This window comes from Notolepis coatsorum, assembly GCF_963971535.1.
Source record: "Notolepis coatsorum genome assembly, chromosome: 6".
NCBI classification, from domain to species: Eukaryota; Metazoa; Chordata; class Actinopteri; order Aulopiformes; family Paralepididae; genus Notolepis; species Notolepis coatsorum.
Genome location: NC_140170.1, coordinates 75503752 through 75526328, shown reverse-complemented (window position 1 = coordinate 75526328; position 22577 = coordinate 75503752). Strand labels below are relative to the sequence as shown.

At 43.2% G+C, this 22577-nt stretch overlaps 1 protein-coding gene across 1 annotated transcript in view; it reads right to left on the bottom strand.

Moving 5' to 3' along the window:
- crocc (ciliary rootlet coiled-coil, rootletin) overlaps window positions 1–22577 on the bottom strand; it is a 172407-nt gene that overhangs the window by 95933 nt on the left and 53897 nt on the right. The window contains exons 19-20 of the mRNA XM_084316245.1: window positions 9129–9256; window positions 3084–3253 (exon numbers count right to left, since the gene is read on the bottom strand). Of these exons, the coding sequence (XP_084172371.1) occupies window positions 3084–3253; window positions 9129–9256 (298 nt within the window). The remainder of the gene's footprint in view (window positions 1–3083; window positions 3254–9128; window positions 9257–22577) is intronic.

Below are 22577 nucleotides of genomic sequence, written 5' to 3'. Positions count from 1 at the left end.
TTTCATTTGTTTAGTCGGGTGGGAATTGCCGACTCTATTCTCACTGATCAGGGCTCGTGCTTTATGTCGCGGGTCATGAAAGAAATGTGCAAACTAATGAAAGTGGAACAGCTGCGAACCTCCATATACCATCCACAGACGGATGGGCTGTGCGAGCGCTTCAACAAAACCCTGAAAAGCATGCTAAGAAAGGTGATGGAGAAGGATGGGAAGAATTGGGATCAGTTGTTGCCCTTTCTGATGTTCTCTGTGCGTGAGGTCCCACAGGCTTCCACTGGCTTCTCGCCATTTGAGCTGCTCTACGCCCGCAAGCCGCGGGGTCTCCTGGACATCGCAAAGGAGATTTGGGAGGAACAGCCGTCACCCCACCGGTCTCTCATAGAGCATGTGCAGGTAATGAGAGACAGGATGAAGGCGCTCTGGCCAGTGGTGAGAGAACATATGCAACAGGCCCAAGACGCACAGAAGCGCATTTATGACCGGGGCGCACAGCCACGGGAGTTTAATGTGGGGGACCGGGTCCTAGTACTGGTTCTGACAGCAGAGTGCAAATTCCTAGCCAAATGGCAGGGACCCTACGACATAATCGAGAAAGTGGGTCCCGTCAACTACAAGGTCCACCAGCCCGACCGTAGAAAGCATCGACAGTTATACCATGTTAACCTATTGAAGAAATGGCATGCCCGGGATGTGTTGCTCTCGCCCCCCCCTCTCCCCCCTTTTGCGCAGCAGGTGGCAGAGGCGGCCGATGTTCCCATCGGGGAACAGTTGTCCCCGACCCAACGGCAGGAGCTTCGGGAGCTGGTCCAACAGAACCGGGACGTGTTTTCGGCCACGCCGGGCCGCACCACATTGGCCCAGCACCACATCATTACCAGCCCGGGAGACAAGGTAAAGCTGAAGCCCTATCGTATCCCAGAGGCAAAAAGAGAGGCCGTCAGAAGAGAAGTGCGGGTCATGCTGGAGATGGGAGTGATTGAGGAGTCTCATAGCGGGTGGTCCAGTCCTATTGTTTTAGTGCCGAAACCCGACTCAACAACCAGGTTCTGCAATGATTTCAGGAAGCTTAATGACATTTCAAAGTTTGACGCCTATCCCATGCCTAGAGTGGATGAGCTCATTGATAGACTGGGCCTGGCCAGGTTTATCACGACACTAGATCTAACGAAGGGTTATTGGCAAGTCCCTCTGGCCCCCGCCTCGAGGGAGAAGACGGCTTTCTCCACCCCAGACGGGCTGTTTCATTATAAAGTTCTCCCGTTTGGCCTGCATGGGGCGCCATCTACCTTTCAGAGGCTGATGGACAGAGTACTACGGCCCCATCGGGAGTATGCAGCCGCATATCTCGATGACATTATCATTCACTCATCAGATTGGGACACCCACCTCCAAAAGGTGAGAGCGGTGTTGGGTGCCCTCCGGGAGGCGGGTCTCACCGCCAACCCAAAGAAATGCAGGCTGGGACTAGAAGAGGCAGAGTACCTGGGGTTCACAATAGGCCGGGGCAATGTAAAACCGCAGAAGAGGAAAATTGATGCGATAAGGGAGTGGCCTCGCCCTTTAACCAAGAAGCAGGTCAGGACATTTAATGGGCTAGCGAGCTATTATAGGAGGTTTATCCCTAACTTTGCTGCTCGCGCTGCTCCCCTCACAGATCTGACCCAGGCGCGGCGGCCGTTCACGGTGAAGTGGACACCGGAGGCGGAGGCGGCGTTCGAGGACCTCAAGACTGCCCTCTGTTCGGGACCGGTGCTGATCTCCCCGAACTTCGACAAGGAGATGACGGTACAGACAGATGCATCAGAGGTGGGACTGGGAGCGGTCCTCTCCCAGCAACTGGAGGGTGAGGAACATCCAATTTTATATGTGAGCAGGAAGCTGCTGCCACATGAGCGCAACTATTCTGCGGTGGAGCGCGAAGGTCTGGCAATTAAGTGGGCACTGGAGACTCTCCGTTATTATCTGCTGGGGAGGCGCTTCACGCTGGTGACGGATCACGCCCCCCTCGTCTGGATGGCCAAGACAAAGGGGACCAATGCCAGGGTGACTCGATGGTTTCTGGAGTTGCAATCATTTAACTTTTCTGTCATTCACAGGTCAGGGGTGGCGCATGGCAACGCAGACGCCCTCTCCAGGAAGGATGCCTGTTGGGCGTCGGACGCTCTTCCCCGACGGTCGGAGCTGGAGGGGGGGTACTGTGGCAACCCCAAGCCACCCCTGGGCTTGGTGATTGATGGGCGCTATGTGGCGACCCAATGGCTGGGCGCTGCCCATGTTTGGGCGTCCGCTTCCGGACGCACCTGTCACTAAAGACCCATCAGAGTGATTACGTGATTAGCGAATCACGGCGCGGTGCGCCTGTTGGGGAGGGGGGACTTAATGGAGCCGAGGAGCCTCCTCTCAGTCCCCCGTAGCAGCGCAAGGCAAAAGGCCACAGAGTGGAGACGCCGCCCGGCCGACAGATTACCGCCAGCAAACCGTTATTATTTGAATAGAAAATAAAGAGCATGATTTTGGGAACTGCAACCTGTCTGTGTGTTGTTTATTCTGCCACCCCTACACCTGGAATTGCCACACAGTGCAAAATATTTCACTATAATATTTCAAAGCAAAAAAATAAATAAAGTATAATTTTTTATTTATTTATTTTTTAACTGCTGCCCCCTGTGCCTATGAAAATGCCCCCGCGTGCCTATGCAGGCACGCATGCCTAGGGTTGCCTACCCCTGATGTATACCATCATCACCATTACTACTGTCTGACTAAATCCTGCCACTCACTACTGTTCACTACTACTATTATCTATATTAGCATTACTACTTGCACTTTGTTCTGTGTTCTATTATTACTACATATCCTACCTGTAACCCCCCCCCCCCCCATGCTGCTATGACACTTGAATTTCCCCAAGGGGATTATTAAAGGAACACTTGACTAGACTTTGGCATGGGGGGGACTTGGTTTGTCTTCCTTTGAAAGGTCTCTTCTAGACAGTAGTAGTAACGTGAGGGGGCATCCTATTGAGTCAGTGAGCAAAAGGTGCGTATATAAAGAAAGATTTAATGCTACAGACACTTTCTCACCTTTTCAAAGGCCAGCCTCTCTACCTCCTCCTGGTGGTCGGAGATGGCTTTGCGCAGGGCCTGCTGCGCCTCTTGCTGTGTGGAGTTGAGGGCCTGGGTCAGAGCCTGTCTCTCCCTCTCACTCTGGGCGAGCACGTTCTCCGCCTCAGAACGCACACGCCTCAGTTCAGCTGCAGGATCCATCAGGAAAGAGGAGCCGGGAGACAGAACACAAAAGACTACTTATTGGAAGAATGTATGCAAATGTATACATTTCAGTTATAATTTCAAATTATACATCTTCCATTTCCTTCCCCGTTCCTATCCCCACCCCATCCCACCCAAGGAGGGCGACAACAAACATACATATAATTCACATAAATAAAAAAGAAAATTAAAGAAATTAAAGAAAGATTTTAAAAAAAATTAAGAAATTGGAAAGTAAATTTAACACCCTCAGCTAGGCCACCACAATGACATCTCCCCAGCCATACGTGGACTAGCATTGTCAGAAAGGTAGGTGGGGGAAGGAGGGGGGTCATGGGGTCCGGAGTTTGGAAAGAGAAGGGACTTAGGTCATATGGGTTTTAAAGTGAAGTAGGAAGGGCTGCCATGTTTTGTGAAAGGTATCTGTGTGGCCTTGTGTTGTGAATCTGATTTTCTCTATATGTATGAGAGACATAACATCCCTCATCCAGTGTAAATGTGAAGGGGGAGTGGCTGCCTTCCAGTTGAGTAGGATGAGGCGTCTGGCAATGAGTGAGGCAAATAGCATTGGATTGCCCAATAGAAATTGCGGCGTTCTCCGGTGTCAGACCAAATAATGCAATGAGAGGGCATGGGTCAACATTCACAGCAAGGATATCTGAGTAAGATTTAAAAATGGAAGTCCAGAAATGGGCCAGTGCTGGACAATTCCAAAACATATGGATAAGCGAGCCAGGGGCTTGGTGGCACCTGTCGCATGTGGGATCCATGCCAGGATTTATCATCGCAAGTCTAGTCTTTGACCAATATAGACGGTGGAGGAGCTTGAACTGTATCAGTGAATGGCGGGCACATATTGAAGAAGAGTGTATTCGGGCAAGAGCATTTTCCCAGTTCTGTCTTATAGCCAATACTGAAGAAGGTAGGGATAAGGATGTTATATAGTTTAGATATTGAGGCTTTGGTTGCAACCTTCACCTCCAAGATGTGGTCAATCACAGTTTTTGGAGGTATATGGGGAACTGAGCAAATTTATTCTTAACGAAATCACGTATCTGCAAATATCTGAAATTTTTTGTTTTTGGTAAGTTAAACTTTAGGGACAATTGTGTGAAGGACATAAATTAACTGTCTTGGTACAAATCGTAAATGGTCAGAATGCCATTCTTAGATCAGTTGCTGAAGGCTTCATCCACCATAGAGGGAGGAAAAAGGAAGTTTTTGTGGACAGGTGAGGATGGTGACATGGCGTGGAGACCAAAGTGTTTTCTGAACTGGGTCCAGATCCGGAGGGAATGTTGTACTAAGGGGTTGTTGGACTACTGTTGTTCCCCAGAACCCTGGTAAATATAGGAATGACGGCACTCCAAAAAAAAGTACCGTAATTCCTCTAATAGTAACCGGGTCTCAAATACAAGCCGGGTCTCTATTAATGGCCGGGTGCGCTCTTGAGCTAAGCAATTATAAGCCGGCCTCCTAATACAAGCCGGGTTACTAATATACTGAGCTGCATACTGAGCTAGTTACTTGATTTCACTTTGAAAACGTTGAAATGACCAGTGACCACCTGTAATTGCATTGTTTACTATTTCATACAGTACTTGGTTTCAATAAATGAACCCAGTACATTTTACTGGGTTCAAACTGACACAAAATGTTGATTTATTCATTATGATCCGTTTGAAAATTTGAAATATAGGCCTCCCTCTTATACAGGCCTCCTCCTAATACAAGCCTGGTACCCGCTACAGTTGAAACAAATACAAGCCGGGGTTACTATTAGAGGAATTACGGTATACATATACATATTGTGACAACCCTGATAGGATACAGGTTCGCCACGGTTCAAATACAAACAAATGCGAATGTCCAGACCAGAGCAATATCAATCAATACAAGGCTGTCAAAGTTAACGCGTTATTAATAACCCATTCTCCGCCGATGACGTGTTAACACGTCATTCTCCGCCATGCGTAATCTGCCAATGACGCCGTAAGGCGTCTTTGAGATCAATATTTCATATTTTCGTCATGGTATTCACATTTCACCCACGGAGTCTTGGCTAGTGCTTGGTCCGTCCCCTATTTTCGTCCGGCCACTCGGTGACCGTCCCGGGGCTTAATACAGACACCGTGGATATGGATCTTTGCCATAACTCAATAATCAACATTATTTGGACGTGTATTAGTAATATACAACCCGGCAATGGATCGCATCGATCAACATCCCATAATAGCGATCTTTTTGCTCCACTCTCATCACCCAACGCTACGAGGAGACTGGGGTGAGTTTCAGCGTTTTTCTTTACCATATATTGCTCTGATCAATATATCACCCATACTACATGAATCATTTAACGTCGGTCACGTAATTATAAACGACCCCCCCCCCCCCCCCCCTCAGTTCATCCGCGCATGATGAGTCATAACGTCTAGGACCATGTACAGTTGACATTTTTTATCTGCCGTCGATCGGTATCAAACTGCATTTGATGATCTAATAGCATTATGGCTATATCTCACGTTCTATGAAATACTGCAGAAAACGATAAACACATATTTATACTCTAGACCGTATTTTTGTATGAATGGAAAAGTAAAACGTTCCTACATCCTGAACGATAGATAATTGATGTTGAATGGGCCATAGTAATGTCAATTTAGCAATACAATTTAAAAAGTTATAGCCCTGCAAAGAAGGTGAACATCTCCATAGACAAATAGAGCTGGCAGAGGATGGTTTAGGATGGGTACAATGCCCGGCAGAGAATGGGTTAACACATTAACACACAATTATTTAAAGCCACTTTTCTTTTTTTTTCTTTTTTTTTTATACTTCACTCAGGTGTATTATTGATACTCTCATTGATACTATGTTTGTTTCTGACTCAAAGTGTGTGTGTGTGTGTGTGTGTGTGTGTGTGTGTGTGTGTGTGTGTGTGTGAGAGAGAGAGAGAGAGAGAGAGGGGGGGGTGAGAGAGATGAGGAAGGGGCAAGAGAGAAAGAGAGATGGGAGAGTGTGTGTGCGTGTGAGAGAGAGAGAGAGAGGGGGGGCGGGGGTGTGAGTCTCAACCCTTGTGTCGGTGAATGTAACAAGTTCCTAATGTTTTCTTTCCCCTATTATTTCATGCACACTTTATTAATTGTTTTAAATAATTATTTTCTTTTAAGTTATTTTGTGCATCACTCTGTTTTGAATTTAATGCAAATTTGCAATGCATGAGGGTCATCCTTTTGTGTTAAATGGCTGCATAAAGCAAGCATTTGTTGACTCTCATGTTGATAAGAGTATTAACACTTTGATTATCACTGGTGAACATGGTAAAACCCCGTTAAATGCCACCACCGACTTCAATGATAGCGTTTTGAACGCATATTCTCTCTCTTAAATTATGTGTCTAATCTGCCTGTCGTTTATCAATGACTTGTTTGCAGTCAACATTGTCGAAACGGATTGTTTTTTTATCAGTTCATTTCCGTTTTATAGCATTTTGAAAAGCCCTCGTTTTCAAGGAAAATATAAAGATTCCGTGATAAAAGGCATTTACTGGAATATTCTAGAATACACAAAAACGTAATTTTTCTGCCTATTTATGAATAGTTTTCAAATAAACGCTAGATTATCGATAGTATATGTGTACTTATGCACGCTATAGACGCGGGCTGAAAAATCGATTCTCTTATTTCCTCATCAGCGATCACAGCCACACAGCCACACACAGCATAGGGCAAACGCTTATATCTCCGTGAAAACAGGTCTGATTATTCTAAGACTGGTCAAATAGATTCCTTACCTGAGATCAGATGTTATCCAAAAAGATTATTCCAATTCCTGATCGCCATTCCAAATATCGATCACGCTTATTGATTACAGTGTTGGTACTGTAAATACATAATCGTCGCTGTTCTGAGGGCCGGCGATCACTTGGTCTCTTCAGATGCCTTGACGGGAAAATAAAATGAGCAAACTAACCACTCCCCCTGTATCAGAGACAATAGGGGGCGGTATCTTCCCAATTGAGCTCAGAGAGACTCTGCAGCACTAACCCGAGGCTCGATTGATGAAATATGAATTCAAATCGCCAATAAAAGAAATACGGCAAATAAATGACATTTGTCGTCGTCGGCACTCATTGGGGGGTCTGATAAAACGAGATATGGTTAAAACTTGAAAAAGATCAGTTTAAGGTAGATTTAGAACAGATAAGAAATATGCGATTAATTTGCGATTAATCGCAAGTTAACTATGGACAATCATGCGATTAATCAGATAAAATATTTTAATCGATTGACAGCCTTAATATATATATATATATTACACACATATATATATAATTGATTTTCTTTAAAAAACAAGACTTCACCTCAATTTGACCATCTTTAGTTTTTAAGGCCACCTTAAACCGGTGTGTTTCGACCTAACCCTCAAGAGCATCATGAATGCTGTTATTGTGTTATTGATTGTTTCAACTAGGACTTGTCTCCAGTTTAGTCGTTTGTGATACCTTAAGAAAGACAGTATTTGTAATCTCTCTCACTTTCTCAATTACAAACTACTTTCTCTCTGGTCTTCACTTCAAGAAACGTATTTTTCTTTTGTCGTTCAACTCTGTAACACTTCATTCACCATCACTGCTCTATGTTTGCCCTCATATTATTCACTTAACCCATTCTGCTCCAAACACGAGAATTCTCGTCTTTCGAATCCAAGCGTTGAGCGCCAAACCCGAGATTTCTCGGGTTTAGATCCTTTTTTCGATTTTCCCCATTCTAAACACTCGCGCGAACCTGCCTGTGTCTCCCTGGCACCGCTGCCTACGTTATAATTGCAATGACGATCGAATCCAGACAGGTGGCAGTATCGCCTACCTTTTGAACGGGTCTTTTAGTTGTCTCTCAGTACCTCCGGCTGCAGGAATCCCCTCCCCCTCAAAGTGGATCAGCACACAGCCATCTGTCGCCGATTTGCTCACCTGAAACCTATTGTTTCCCGTATTATGGCCAGGCCCAATGCACACCAGTAATGGCAATCGTGATGGTCTATTTTACTGAACCTAAAACATGCTTTTGTATTGATCACATCGTCGTATTTTACAGAACCTAAAACATGCTTTTGGTAACGATCGCAGCTTCGTAAAAAAAACTACCCCCCCCCCCCCTTGATGACTTTGTGAAGAAACGTCTATATGGTATATACCTTTGATTTGTAAATAATATAGGTTTCAGCCAAACGATTTGCGCATATGCATATAACACGTCATATCTCACGATCTAGAAAACGAGACTGGATTATTTTGAAACGGGGCGATGTTTAGCGTGGAATAGCGCACAAACGAAAGTATGTAGAAATTAACTGGTTTGTCCCTGTTGGAGTGTGCCTGTCAAATGAGCCGTACTATTGTCTCCATAGCTATAATATAGAATATATGATGGGTCTGCAAACATCGTGAAAATGATCAAAAACGCTGGCGCCAAGGAGTAAAGATGGAAAAACAGTGTGGCAGTCAATGAGTTAAAGGGGAATGCCACCCATTTTAAGAATTTACATTATGTTCTTCCTGTGCCCCAGGACAGTTCAGTGAACACGTACCGCTTTCTCCTAAAGCTAGGAATTTTCACCGCATTTCACTGTATGCCCTGGTATGTATGTGATGAATAAAACTCTTGAATCTTGAATCAGAGAGAGAACCCTCCAATCGGTGATGTCACTGGGATGTAAGAGCGGGGGCTGCTCCATAGACAATGACTAGGGCTTTGATTTTATGAGGTCATAAAATGTTTATGTGAGCTCTTACACCCAAATGAGAATTATTTTTAAACATCTTTTTTCTTTTACTCTTGCTGTGTTTCGGTCGCTCACCTGTCACAGTCTCACAACGGAGCCGCAGATTCTGACTCTCTGTCTCCAGCTGTTCCCTTCGAGATTCCATCTGTACCAGCTGATGCTGCACCTCAAATAGACTGGTCTCCAGGGCCTCCCTCTCCGACCTGCAGGGGTGGTGGTAGTAGTGGTAGTATTAGTAGTAGTAGTTTCAGTTTCATTTATTTATTTCAAACCATGCAACCTATACAATACAAGACAACCACAAAACAGTACAATAACCAGCACAAATCAATACAATAGACAACAGTAACAACAGACACCACTTAACTCAGTCTGCGCCAACAACGAGTATACTCGTTATTGGGCGCCATGCGTTGAACGCCAACAACGAGTATACTCGTTATTAGATCCTTTGATCTTTTTCCTTTGATCCCCGCTCTACAGACTCGCCCGGAGCGCTCTGAATCACTTTGGCACAGCCACATACGCTGGAACTGCAATGAATCTCTGAATCTCACCAGATGGCAGTATCGTCTACCATTTGAACTCGGATAGTCTAGTTCAGACAGTGTCTGTCCTGATCCCTTTCTGTCCTGACTCACTCTGTGGGGGAGGAGCTCTTCCAAAGCAATCGAAAGCAGATCTGCTCGCCTCAGAACCTATAGTGTCCAGTAGACACGTGTAATTATTACATATAAACTTGGGAAATGGGCGATGTTCAGCGTGTAATAAACTACAAACTACAGTGTGTAGAAATGAACGCTTTTTTACATGTTGTACTGCAAATAGTGTCTGTCAAATGAGGCATACCATTTTCCCCATAGCTATAATATAGAATATACAAATAGCTCTGAAAATCATGAATTATCGCGAAAACAGTCACGAAAAGCTGGCCTACTGACCGCAGGATGTGCGGCCAGCGTGGCAGAGACAGATTTAATGGTTTAAAAAGGGGGATGGAAGAAGCTAAGCTGACCATCAATTGCTATACCTACAACATGTAACATTGCTCTGTTTCCCAAGTTCCCCCGGCATCTCAACAAGACATACATGAGTCTGACTAGTTAATACATACAGTATTCTATACATATTCCTTTTAATGCCAAACGTCATGTTCCCCCTCCTCCTGATACCTTTCCAATATTCCCTTTTTTTTTTTTTTTTTTAACTGGTTTATGTTTTACTCAGTTTAACCTCCTCGTCCAATCCATTCCATAATCTCATTCCACAAACAGATATGCACATAGATTTTAGAGTAGTTCTTGCACCCGGTTGCTGAAGTTTCTGTTTCCTTCTAAGATTATAATTCCTGGTTCCTACCCTCTCAGTGAACCAATATTGGATGGGGGTTGGAAGAGAGTTGTGTGAAGCTTTGAACATGATTTCGGCAGTTCTAAATATGATCAAGTCTCATAATTTAAAAGATGATGCTTGTAAAAACAATGGGATACAGTGTTGGTTGTACTTAGCATTGTACACAATCCTAATGGCCTTTTTTTGCAGTATATAAAGAGGTGATATATTGGAACGGTAAGAATTACCCCAGACTTCCAGACAATAGTTCAAATATGGGACCACAATTGAGTGGTAGAGGATGAGAAGTGACCTTTGGTTGACTAAATTCTTGGATCGATACATAATCCCCACACTTTTGGCCATCTTGGATTTTACTTGACTGATGTGGGGTTTCCAGCTTATCCTTTCGTCTATGATCACACCCAGGAATGTGGTTTGTTGTACTCTTTCAATACATACATTGTCCATCATAATTTTCACTGTTATGTCACTATTGTGCTTTTCAAATAACATTAATTTAGTTTTACTCAAATTCAACGACAATTTATTCTCATCAAACCATTTTTTATCAACTCCTGTGTGATCACCTGCAAAAGATCCTGCAAATTTTCCCCTGAACAAATGATATTTGTGTCATCTGCAAAAAGAATGAATTTCATGATCAATGATACTTTACATATGTCATTCATGTATAATAATGTCAGACCCAAAATTTACCCTTGCGGTACTCCGCAGTAGATGTTCATCAGTGTTGTCCTATGGTTGTCAATTTGTACAAATTGATTCCTGTCTTCCAAATAACTTTTCAGCCAATTTAGAACAGTTCCTCTAATACCACATCGCTCCAGCTTTTGTAATAATATACCATGATCTATAGTATCAAACGCCTTCTTCAAATCTATAAATATTCCTACAGCTAATTTCTTGTTGTCCGTACATGTGGTGATTTCCTCAATTAGGTCTGTAAGTGCCAATGAAGTTGATCTATTATGTCTGAAACCATACTGGCTGTCGGAAAGCAAGTTATCTTTTTCAATAAAACTGAAAAGTGTTATTGAAAAAAGCTTTTCTAGTATTTTTTAGAACTGAGGTAGGAGAGAGACTGGCCGGTAATTTGTAAAAGTATGTTTATTCCCTGATTTGAATAATGTTATTACTTTAGCTATTTTCATTTTATTTGGAAATGTCCCTGTTTGAAAAGATAAGTTGCAAATGTGAGTTAGTGGTTTTATAATTCCCCCAACAATTTTCTTAATCGTCTCTATATCAATATCATTATAATCTTTAGATTTTTTATTCTTACAGTTGAATACAGTGTCAATTACTTCATTTTCATCTACCGGATAAAGAAACATCAAGCTTGAGTTGAAGTCTATAAGTTTATCCAATGACCCAGTTGTGATTGTGAATGTAATTTTTTCTGCCAATTCAGGTCCAATTCGTACAAAGAATGTATTAAAACCATCAACCACCTCATCCAAGTTGCTTATGGTCTTTTCATTTACAATAAAATTATCCGGATAGTTCACACCATTAAACACTTTTCTGATAAGATTATTAAGCACCTTCCAAATATCATGTTTTTTTTTTTACTTTCTAGTAGATTGGCATAGTAATCCTTTTTAAAATGTATCATAATATTTGTTAACTTGTTTTTATACATTTTAGATTTAGACTCTTGTTTCATTCGTTTGTTTTTAATAAATCTTCTATAAAACAGGTTTTTCTTTTTGCAAGCATTTAATAGCCCCTTTGTTAACACTTTGATTACCACTGGTTAAGATGGTAAAACGTGGTTGAATGCCGCCACCCACTTCAATGATAGTGTTGTGAACGCATAATCTCTGTCTTAAATTATGGCTATGTGTCTAATCTGCCCGTCGTTTATCAATGACTTGTTTGCAGTCAACATTGTCGAGACGGAGGGCGGCTACGTGGCGTAGTGGGCAAGGCGCTCGCCACGAATGCGGAGACGCTGGGCTCACCTGTTCGAGCCCAGCGCTCCACATTGCTTTCAGTTTAGCTGGTCGTTCATACTAATACACATTGGCCGTATTAGGGGGTGGGAAACTGATGGGTGGGGATCGGGCGTTGTGGACAGCGACTCCTACAGGTCGGTTGGTGCGCCTGCGCAGTAGAATCAGGAAGTGTCGGGGGCAGCGTGAGCCTCCCACGCGTTACTCCTCGCCACTGAGGGATCGAGCTGCGCAGGTGAAAAGATGCGACTGCTGTTACCTCAAGTACCGGAGGGGACTTGTGCTATGTATGACTTAGTCCACATTGCAGCCGGCTTGTGGGAGGCAAGAAACAGCGTTCGTGACAGGGGAGGGTTGAATTGGATGATACGAAATTGGGATGGGAGAAAATATAGAAAAATGGGAGAAAAAGTGGATAAAAAAAAAAACATTGTCGAGACTTCCGGTATGAGAGCAGACGGGTAACACACGTGCGATAGAGCTCCTGGTCAAATGAGTGAAAAAACGGATAAAAAAAGACCCGAAAAGTAATTAAAAAGGAAAATGCTCACGAGAAGTAAGGAAGAGACAACGATTGTGAAGGAAATAGAAATGGAGAACATACGAGAAGGAGAGAATATGAAGAAACAGAATCCCCGAAGCGAAGCCGAGAAAAGCCAGGCGAAAGAAGGGGGAGGTACCGCTGAGGCAGACACGGGAATGCCAGGATGGGCCGTGATCATGCAGGCCAGGATACTGGAGAACATAACAGCGGCGATAAAACTGAACACGGACACGATAAGGAATGATATTGGGAAGCTACGGGAGGAATTGAGGAAGGAACAGGAGGACTTCAGAGGGGAAATGAATACAGAAATCAAAAGGGTGGAGGAGAAGATGGCGGAACAGGACAGAAACGTGACCGAGTTACAGACTAGAACGGCGCAAACGGAGGAATGGAACACGGAGATACACAAGGTATTAACATGTGCGATTCAGAAACAAGAACAGATGGAGACAAAGATGTCGGACATGGAGGGGAGGTCACGGAGAAATAACATCAGAATATGGGGACTGAAAGAAGGAGTCGAAGGGGAATCGGTGACCCTATATGTGGAAAAGCTTATCAAAGAACAAATGAAGGAAACAGGACTGGAAAAAATGGAGATACAGAGGGCCCACAGGGCGTTGGCTCCGAGACCACAACCGGACAGACCTCCGAGGGCGGTGATTATTAACTTTCTGAGATTCGAGGTTAAGGAATTGGTACTCAGAACCGCGTGGACCAAGAAGATTGAAATCGAAGGGAAAAGACTATCATTTGATCACGACTACTCGACAGCGGTAGCGATAACACGCAGGTCCTACACGGGACTGAAGAAAACCCTGAAAGAAAACGGAATGAGATTCCAGTCACCCATGACCTCGCTAAGGATTCACTGGGAGGAAGGGGCGGCGATGTACGCGACGGCACGAGAAGCGGAGCGAGAGATGAGACGGCGAGGGTTGCGGATGACGGAGGACGGAGAAGGAAGGAGGCGGGAGGAACAGACGCGGAGCCTGCAGCAGAGATTGGAGGGAGCCCGCAGGTGGATCAGAGTGGGAGACCGGAGGGAGGAGAGAGGAGAAGGCGGAGGTGAAACGTGACGGAGCGAGGACGGAGACGGATGAGGCCAGACGGAGAGGAGGCGGGAGGAGGCGAACGGATGAGTACACGCACAAGAGATTGAAAAAAACTATTCAAATAGAGACAAAGTATAGAAACTGAAATAACATATGCATAAGCACACATTCCCAGGTAGAGGCAGGATATAGAAATGAACGTAACGTATACATGGACACATAATACACAAGCTGATGGAGGAAATAAATGGAAATATAACTAGGTTTGATAGGCGAGACACAGAACATACTGAAACAGATACATAGACACACACTGTGAGTAACACAGTTGGGAGGGATTAAGGGGATAAATGGACATCACATAGAAAATAGAGGAGAGGAAAAGAAAATAATAAGGGGTACACGGGAGACACCGCACACGGATATGGGAGGAAGGAGGGATAATGAAACATATGAGTCACATTGAGAGGGACCAAGAAAAGAGGGTCTTTGATCAAAAGGAAGGACAGAGCGCTTTTGACCAGGAGCTCGAAAGCACAAAAAAAACAGTAAGAAAGCTGGACAAATATGACGAGCGATTGGGGGCAAGGGTTTCAAACCCCCAAGCCGTCAGGAGGGGGCCCCTCGCTAGGAGGGCAATTACCCCTCACCCACCAGCAGGGGACAGGGGGGGACACAGGGACCCCCCGAACGCCTTGGGAGCACTTTATGTAAAGTTTATGTTTTTTATTTATGTTAATCATTATATGTATTCGGTGAAGAGAGCGGAGGCTCCAACCGGAGGGGGGAATGAGTGTGACATGGGGGGGACTGACAGACGAAAGAAGAAGAAAGATGACAAGGGTTAAAGGTATAAAAATTATGTCGTTAAACGTTAATGGAATGAATAATGCGATAAAAAGGGGCAAAGTGATGTTGAAATGTAAAAAAAGTGAGATGGAAGTGATTTTTCTGCAGGAGACACATTTGGTAGCACAGGGTCATGAGAAACTGAAGAGATTTGGATATGAAAATGCATACTATAGTTCCTTTGAACAAAACCCGAGGAGAGGAGTAATCACGTTAATCAAAAACACAGTCAAATTTGAATTGATCAAGGAAGTAAGAGACAAGGAGGGAAGGTTTGTTCTGGTGAAGGGGAAAATGGAGGGCCAAATGGTTACGTTAGTAAATGTTTATGCACCCCCAGAAAGTGAGAGGGATTTATATGAGACCATTTTTGACATGATAGTGATGGAACTAGAAGGGATATTGATATGTACGGGAGATTTTAACGTAGTACTGAATCACGACCTAGACACCACGAGTACTAGAAAAGGACGGGCGCCCATCAGTAGATATATGAATATTCAGATGACGGAAATGGGAATTACAGACGTTTGGAGGGGGATGCACGCCATGGACAGGGAATACACACATTACTCACACCCACACGTGACATATGCGAGAATAGACTACTTTTTGATGACGACGGGGGACAGTTACAGGGCACGGGAGAGCAGTATAGGAGTGGCGGACATATCGGATCACAGTGCCATATATCTGACAGTAGATCTAGAAGGGAGACGGAGGAACACGATTTGGAGACTAAATGTAGGAATATTAAATAACAAAGGGGTGGTGAGTCAGATCAAGGAGGAGATAGCCAGATATAAGGAAGAAAATGACAACGGGGCGGTAGACCCGAACATTCTATGGGACACACTGAAGGTAGTGATAAGGGGGAAATTGATGGAAAAAACAGCAATGCTGAAGAAGGCCAGAACGGAGACATATCACAATCTGATAGGGAAGCTGAAGAAGCTAGAGGGGAGACACCAGATATCAAAAGAACAGGAAACGCTCGGAGAAATCAAAGAAGTAAAGGCCAGGATAAATAGGGAATTATTGACGGAAATAGAAAAGAAAGCGAGGTTCATGAAACAAACGTACTATGAAGGGGGACCAAAAGCGACCAGACTGTTGGCTAGGAGAATTAGAACGCAACAGAAGTTGAACACGATACACACAATAAGGGATACAAAGACTAATGAAATATTGAAGGACCCAGCTGAAATAGAGAGGACATTTAGAGAATACTATGAGAAATTATACACACAGCCAAAAGCAGCGGGAGAAGAGGAAATAGAAACATATCTGGAGAAGCTAGAGTTACCATCGATAGGGAAAGAACAGAATGAAGAATTAAATAAAATAATTACGGAACAAGAACTGGAAGATGCAATTAGTAGAGCTAAAAACAACAAGTCTCCGGGGAGCGACGGATTCCCATCGGAATTCTACAAGACATTTAGAACTGAATTAGCACCCATGTTAGGGGCGGCGTTCAGACACACGATGGAAGAGGGGAAAATGCCCCCCTCGTGGAAGGAAGCCATAATCACCACGATACCGAAGGAAGGGAAGGATAGGGAATTATGTAGTAGTTTCAGACCTGTGTCCATACTCAACGTAGATTACAAGATGTATACATCGATAATATCAAAAAGATTTGAGACGTTTATGCCAGACATTATAGATGAAGATCAAACTGGATTTATTAAAGGGAGACAGACACAGGACAACGTGAGAAAGACATTACACATAGTAGAGGAGATACAAAAACAAGGGGGTAGCGCGGTACTGATTAGCCTAGATGCAGAAAAAGCGTTCGACAGTGTGAGCTGGACATTTTTATATAAAACATTGATGAGGTTCGGACTGAACGGGAGGGCGATGAAGATGATCAAGGCGCTATATCAAGAGCCGACAGCGAGGGTTAAGGTGAATGGCAGCTTGACGGATAGAATCAGATTAGAGAGGGCTACCAGACAGGGATGTTGTCTCTCACCGACGTTCTTCGCCGTTTTCATAGAACCACTGGCACAACTGATCAGACAGACCGAGGACATCAAGGGAGTAAGGATAAAGGGAACGGAATATAAACTAGGCCTATTTGCAGACGACGTGATAGTATACATGAGGCAACCAGAAAAGAGCTTCCCGGCACTGATGGATCTACTGAAGGAATATGGCCACTACTCAGGATACAAACTAAACGTGACAAAGACACAGACCTTAGCATGGAACTATTCTCCAACGACGGAAATTAGAGAACAGTACGGGATAAGATGGGACATGGACAAGATTAAATACTTAGGGGTGAACATCACGAGAGGGGTGGAGAAACTGTTTGAGGCGAATTATACACAGATAAATCAGAACATCAAGAGAGACCTAGAGAGATGGACAGTAATGCCCTTGGACTTCAATTCAAGAATAGAGGTCATTAAAATGAACATACTATCAAGGTTACTGTACCTATTCCAGTCACTACCGATACAAATACCACAGAATCAATTCAGGGAGTGGGACAGACTGATATCGAGGTTCATATGGGCGGGGAGAAGACCACGGGTCAGATATAAAACACTACAACTACCAAAGGAAGAGGGAGGGATGGCAGTACCCAGCCTACAAGATTATTACTATGCAGCACAACTGAGAGCAGTGACGTGCTGGTGTAACGACAGATATGAGGCAAGATGGAAAGACATTGAAAAAGAAGGGGAGGGATACAAGGTACAAGCTCTGGTGGGGGATAGGGAACTATTTAAAGAAAAAGAGGGACTATTAGATCCAATCACCAAATGCACCTTGACCATATGGAACAGAGTAGTAAAAACACACAAATTGGAGAAGCAGTCAGGGGTCCTGAGATGGGTAGCACATGACAAGAGATTCAAACCAGGGAGGTTAGACCATGGATTCAGAAGGTGGGAGAGGGGGGGGGCAACAGCGATATGCAAAATGATAGAGAAGGGAGAAATGCAGACACTACAAAAATTAAAGGAGAAATTTGGACTAGAAAACAGGGACCACTTCAGATATCTACAGGTTAGAGATTACTACAACAAAGAAATAAGGGGGGCCAAAGACGAGGGACAGAATGGAATAATAAAGATGATAGTATGGGCATACGAAGGGGGGCAAGGAAGAGTAATATCAGCAATATACCGGGCTATAATGACCAGCAAGGGACACACGACCGATTATATAAGGGAGAAATGGGAGAGAGAACTAGAGATAGGAATAACAGGGAAGGAATGGGGGAACATATGTGAGATACAACATTCAACAACAGGATCGAGAATATGGAAAGAATTTGGATGGAAAAACATAATCAGATTCTTTATAACCCCAGAGCTGAAGGGAAAATATGCACCAACACAAAAAGCATGCTGGAGGATGTGTGGGAAGGAGGGGGCAAATCACACGCACATATTCTGGGGATGTCAGAAGCTGAAGGGGTATTGGGAGGAGATAGGGGAAGCAATGATCAGAATATTAGGATACGGGCTACCACAAACAGGACTGGTGCTTTACTTAGGAGACCTGACACACGAGGGAATACAAGGGGGGGACAAATATTTAATAAAGATAATGTTGATAGCGGCCAGAAAAGCAATAACGAGACTGTGGTACAAGGAAGACCCACCGACAATAGCAAAATGGGTAGGAATAGTGGAAGAAATACAGGATATGGAAAGGATAACACACATGCTGAGGTTACAGGAAGAGAAATTTGGGGAAAGATGGGGAAAGTGGGAGGATTATAAAAGGAACGAGAACGACATCACAGAGGAAGAACCAAATGCAACACAAGAGAGCGAAGGGTAAAGGAGGAAAGATGTTCAAGCAGGGTCTATGAACCCATGTCACACACCTGTACTTTAGTTAATATTTTCTATTTTGTTTTTGGGATATTACAATTGCTGAATGCTTTTATACCTTATTATTTATGTCTGTTTAACGGTGTGATATTAAATATTCAGGGATGATGTGGTTTGTGTATGGGTGAACCAAAAGGCAAAGTGAAAGTTAATAAACAAGAGAAAAAAAAAGAAAGGACGAAGGAGAAGGGAAGAAAGAAGCTCAAGGAGGGTCTCTGGACCCAGATCACACATACAAACCTTAGTCAGCATTTATTGTCTTTGAGTAGGAATTACCTGTTTATGCCTGTTTAAGGGAGATACACAATCAGCCTTTGTATCAAATACCTAGAAAACAACAGTAGGGGAACCAGACAACTAACCATGTGATACCCATGTAAATATTTATGTACACTGTTTTTTCTTTTTGTTTTTATTGTGATGCTAGTCTCTTCATTTTTTATTATTTATTTTTTGTAAGTGCTGTCTGTCTAAATAACTGTTAATAAAAAATTTAAGTTTAAAAAAAAAAAAAAAAAAAACATTGTCGAGACGGATTGTTTTTTTAATCGGTTCATTTCCGTTTTATAGCATTTTGAAAAGCCCTAGTTTTTCAGGAAAATATATAGATTCCGTGATAATCGCCCTTTACTGGAATATTCTGGCATACACAAAAACGTTGTCATTTTTCGGCCTATTTATGAATCGTTTTCAAATAAACGCTAGATTATCGATAGTATATGTGTACTTATGCACGCTATAGAAGCGATCTGAAGAATCGATTCTCTCATTTCCTGATCAGCGAGCACACACACACACACACATAGGGCACACGTTGATATATCTGTGAAAAAAGCTCTGATTACCCTAAGACTGGTAAAATAGATTCCTTACCTCAGATCAGATGTTATCCAAAAAGATTATTCCAATTCCTGATCACCATTCCATATCGATCGCGTTTATTGATTCAGCGTTGGGTGCTGGAAATACATAATCCACGCTGTTCTGAGGGCCGGCGATCAACTTGGATCTATTCAGTTGGCTTGCCGGAGAGTAACACCCCCCCCCCCCCCCCCACCAGTCTAAGCTAATGGGGTGCAGTTACACAGGGAGAGACGATAGGGGGCGGTATTTTCCCAATTGAGCTCAGAGAGAGTCTGCGTGAGGCTCGATTGATGAAATATGAATTAAAATCGCTAATAAAAGAAATACGACAAACAAACGCTATATAGCGTTGCCGGCACTCAACTGGCGGCATGAACTAACGACAAAACGCATCCCTGGCACTCAAAGTGTTAACCATGGATTCTTTATGGAATTTCTTTTCTTGTCCTGTTTTTTTATTGGACAGTTGTTGTCATAAGATGCTTAAAATATTTCCAGAAAAGAGTCGTAGGCGACATCAATATTATTTGCTTGGTATACTGTATTCCAATCCTATTCAATTAAGTTATTTCTCAGAGGAGTCAATGACTCCTCCCTTCTTAACGGGTATAGTTTACATTGTTTGCCTCCAGGACATTTCTATACTTAGTATCATACACAACAAAAGTGGGTAGATGGTCACTAATATCATTAAGTAATAGCCCACTCACAGTATTGTTATCTATTATGTTTGTAAAAGATGTATCTATCAGTGTGGCACTATGTGAAGTTATTCTGATTTAGCAGATCAATATTGAAATCCCCACATATGAATACATCTTTTTGATTATTTATAGAAAATAGTTTTTCCATCCAGTTGTTAAACACATTAATATTTGATCCTGGTGTCCTATATATACAGCTAATAACTATATTCTTATTTTTTGCCAAGTATATTTCAACTGTTACACATTCAAACACATCTTCTACTGCCAATGACATTTTATCCAACCCTTTACAATCCATTTTACTATCAACATATAATGCCATACCCCCTCCACTTTTGTTTTGTCTGTTTGTGTAAAACATGTCATAACCAGGCATATTAAGATCTGTACCTCTGTCAAGGTTTAACCAAGTCTCTAAAATGGCTATTATGCTAAACGGTGAATTAAATTGCATAAAATAATCCTGAATGTGCTCATAATTAGCATACAGGCTCCTGCTATTAAAATGAATCAATGATATTTTGTGTTTCGCATCAATAATTTCATTACATTTAGTTTCTATATAATATCTGCAGTCCTTCTTAATATCTGTAAAGATGTTATTATCTGGATCAATTTCATTCACCGCATTTTGGGTATTTTAGGAGTGACCAGTTTGTTTTGTGATGTTTGTAGTCTTGTTTTTAGTGCCTTGAGGTGATTTGGTACCATGAGGTGCACGCATAGTCGTAGTACCCTTGAATGAGTGCTCCTGTTAGAGTCTTCAGGGTATTCTTGTTTACCAGAGAGGAGATCCGGTACAAGAATCTTGTTCGTTGGCTGATTTTTTTTTATTACATTGGTTGCCATTTTGTCACAGGAAAGACTGGTCACTGATGGAATACTTGGACCCCTTTAGCTCTCTACCCTTGGCCATGATAGAGGATTTCAGCTTCAGGTCGATGGTTTTAGCCACAATCGGGGGAGGATTTTGCTGCCCGGACTTGGCCTTCCCGATGCGGTGGACTATGGAAAAGCCAATAGCTTCAGCCTCCTGTAACCTCATCTTCAGTTCGTCTTTGAGAAAAGATTTGGCTATCTCTTCAGTCTTCAGGTAGGTCTCATTATCTTGTTCAGGGACTCCATGGATTATTACATTTTCTCTCATGCTCCTGCATTGAATATCCAGAATAACAATAGAGTGTTTTGACGGTGCGTCATCAAACCGGAGGTCGCCCATTTGGGAGATACTGAACGTATCCAACGCAAGCGAACTAGCAACTGTTCCTGGTCATTGTTGCTCAAAATGGTCAATTATTGCAGTGTTTTTGGCTGTACTAATCGGTCGGACCAGGAAAAGCATTTGGAGTACTTCAGATTGCTAAAAGCTATTACAAATCAGGGAGAAGAGTGCAAAAAGGTGGCGAACACCCCCTCTCCTCTCCTCTGTCCTCTACCCCGTGAACTTTGGAAATTACTCAACAACCAACTAGGCTGCAGTATCTCTGGTAAACAAGAATACCCTGAAGACTCTAACATGAGCACTCATTCGACTATGCTTGCACCTCATGGTACCAAAGCACCTCAAAGGCACTAAAAACAAGACTACAAACATCACAAAACAAACTGGTCAGACTACTGCTTGACCTTACTCCTAAAACCCACCTCACCCCTGCCCATTTTGACAACCTAGGATGGCTTAGAGTAGATGACAGAGTACAGCAACTTGCAATGGGCCTGGTCTACAAGATACACTACACCACTAAGATACCCATGTGTACATGTCGAAATACTTCCCAAAGGTCAGTGAATTCCACGACCACAACACCAGAGGGAGTTCCACAAATCATGTTCAACCCAGATTCGGCTCAAACAAGGGACTAAACACGTTTCGCATTTATGCCACATCAATGTGGAACGCCCTACCCACAGCCATAAAATAATGTGAATCCCTACCCACCTTCAAAATCGCTCTCAAAGAGCACCTACGGGAGGCTGCAATTCGAAACTGGCCCTGGTAAATGTCCAACCCCCCCCCCCCACCCACCCAACCCCCTCCAATGTACAGTTTCTTCCCCCGCGAATGTATTTTCTTTTAGGATCTCTGTCTCTTAAACAGTCGTTTATATTTGTATATCTTGTATGTCATAAATGTCTGGATGCCCACATTTCACTGTATGTCCCGCATTTCACTGTATGCCCTGGTATGTATGTGACAAATAAACCTCTTGATTCTTGATTCTTGGATGTAATAGTACTGTAGATCTGTATGTCGTGCATGTCATAAATGTCATGAATTGAAAATGGGGGACCCTGATGTAAACCAGACGAAAGTCTTTCTCTGGTCTG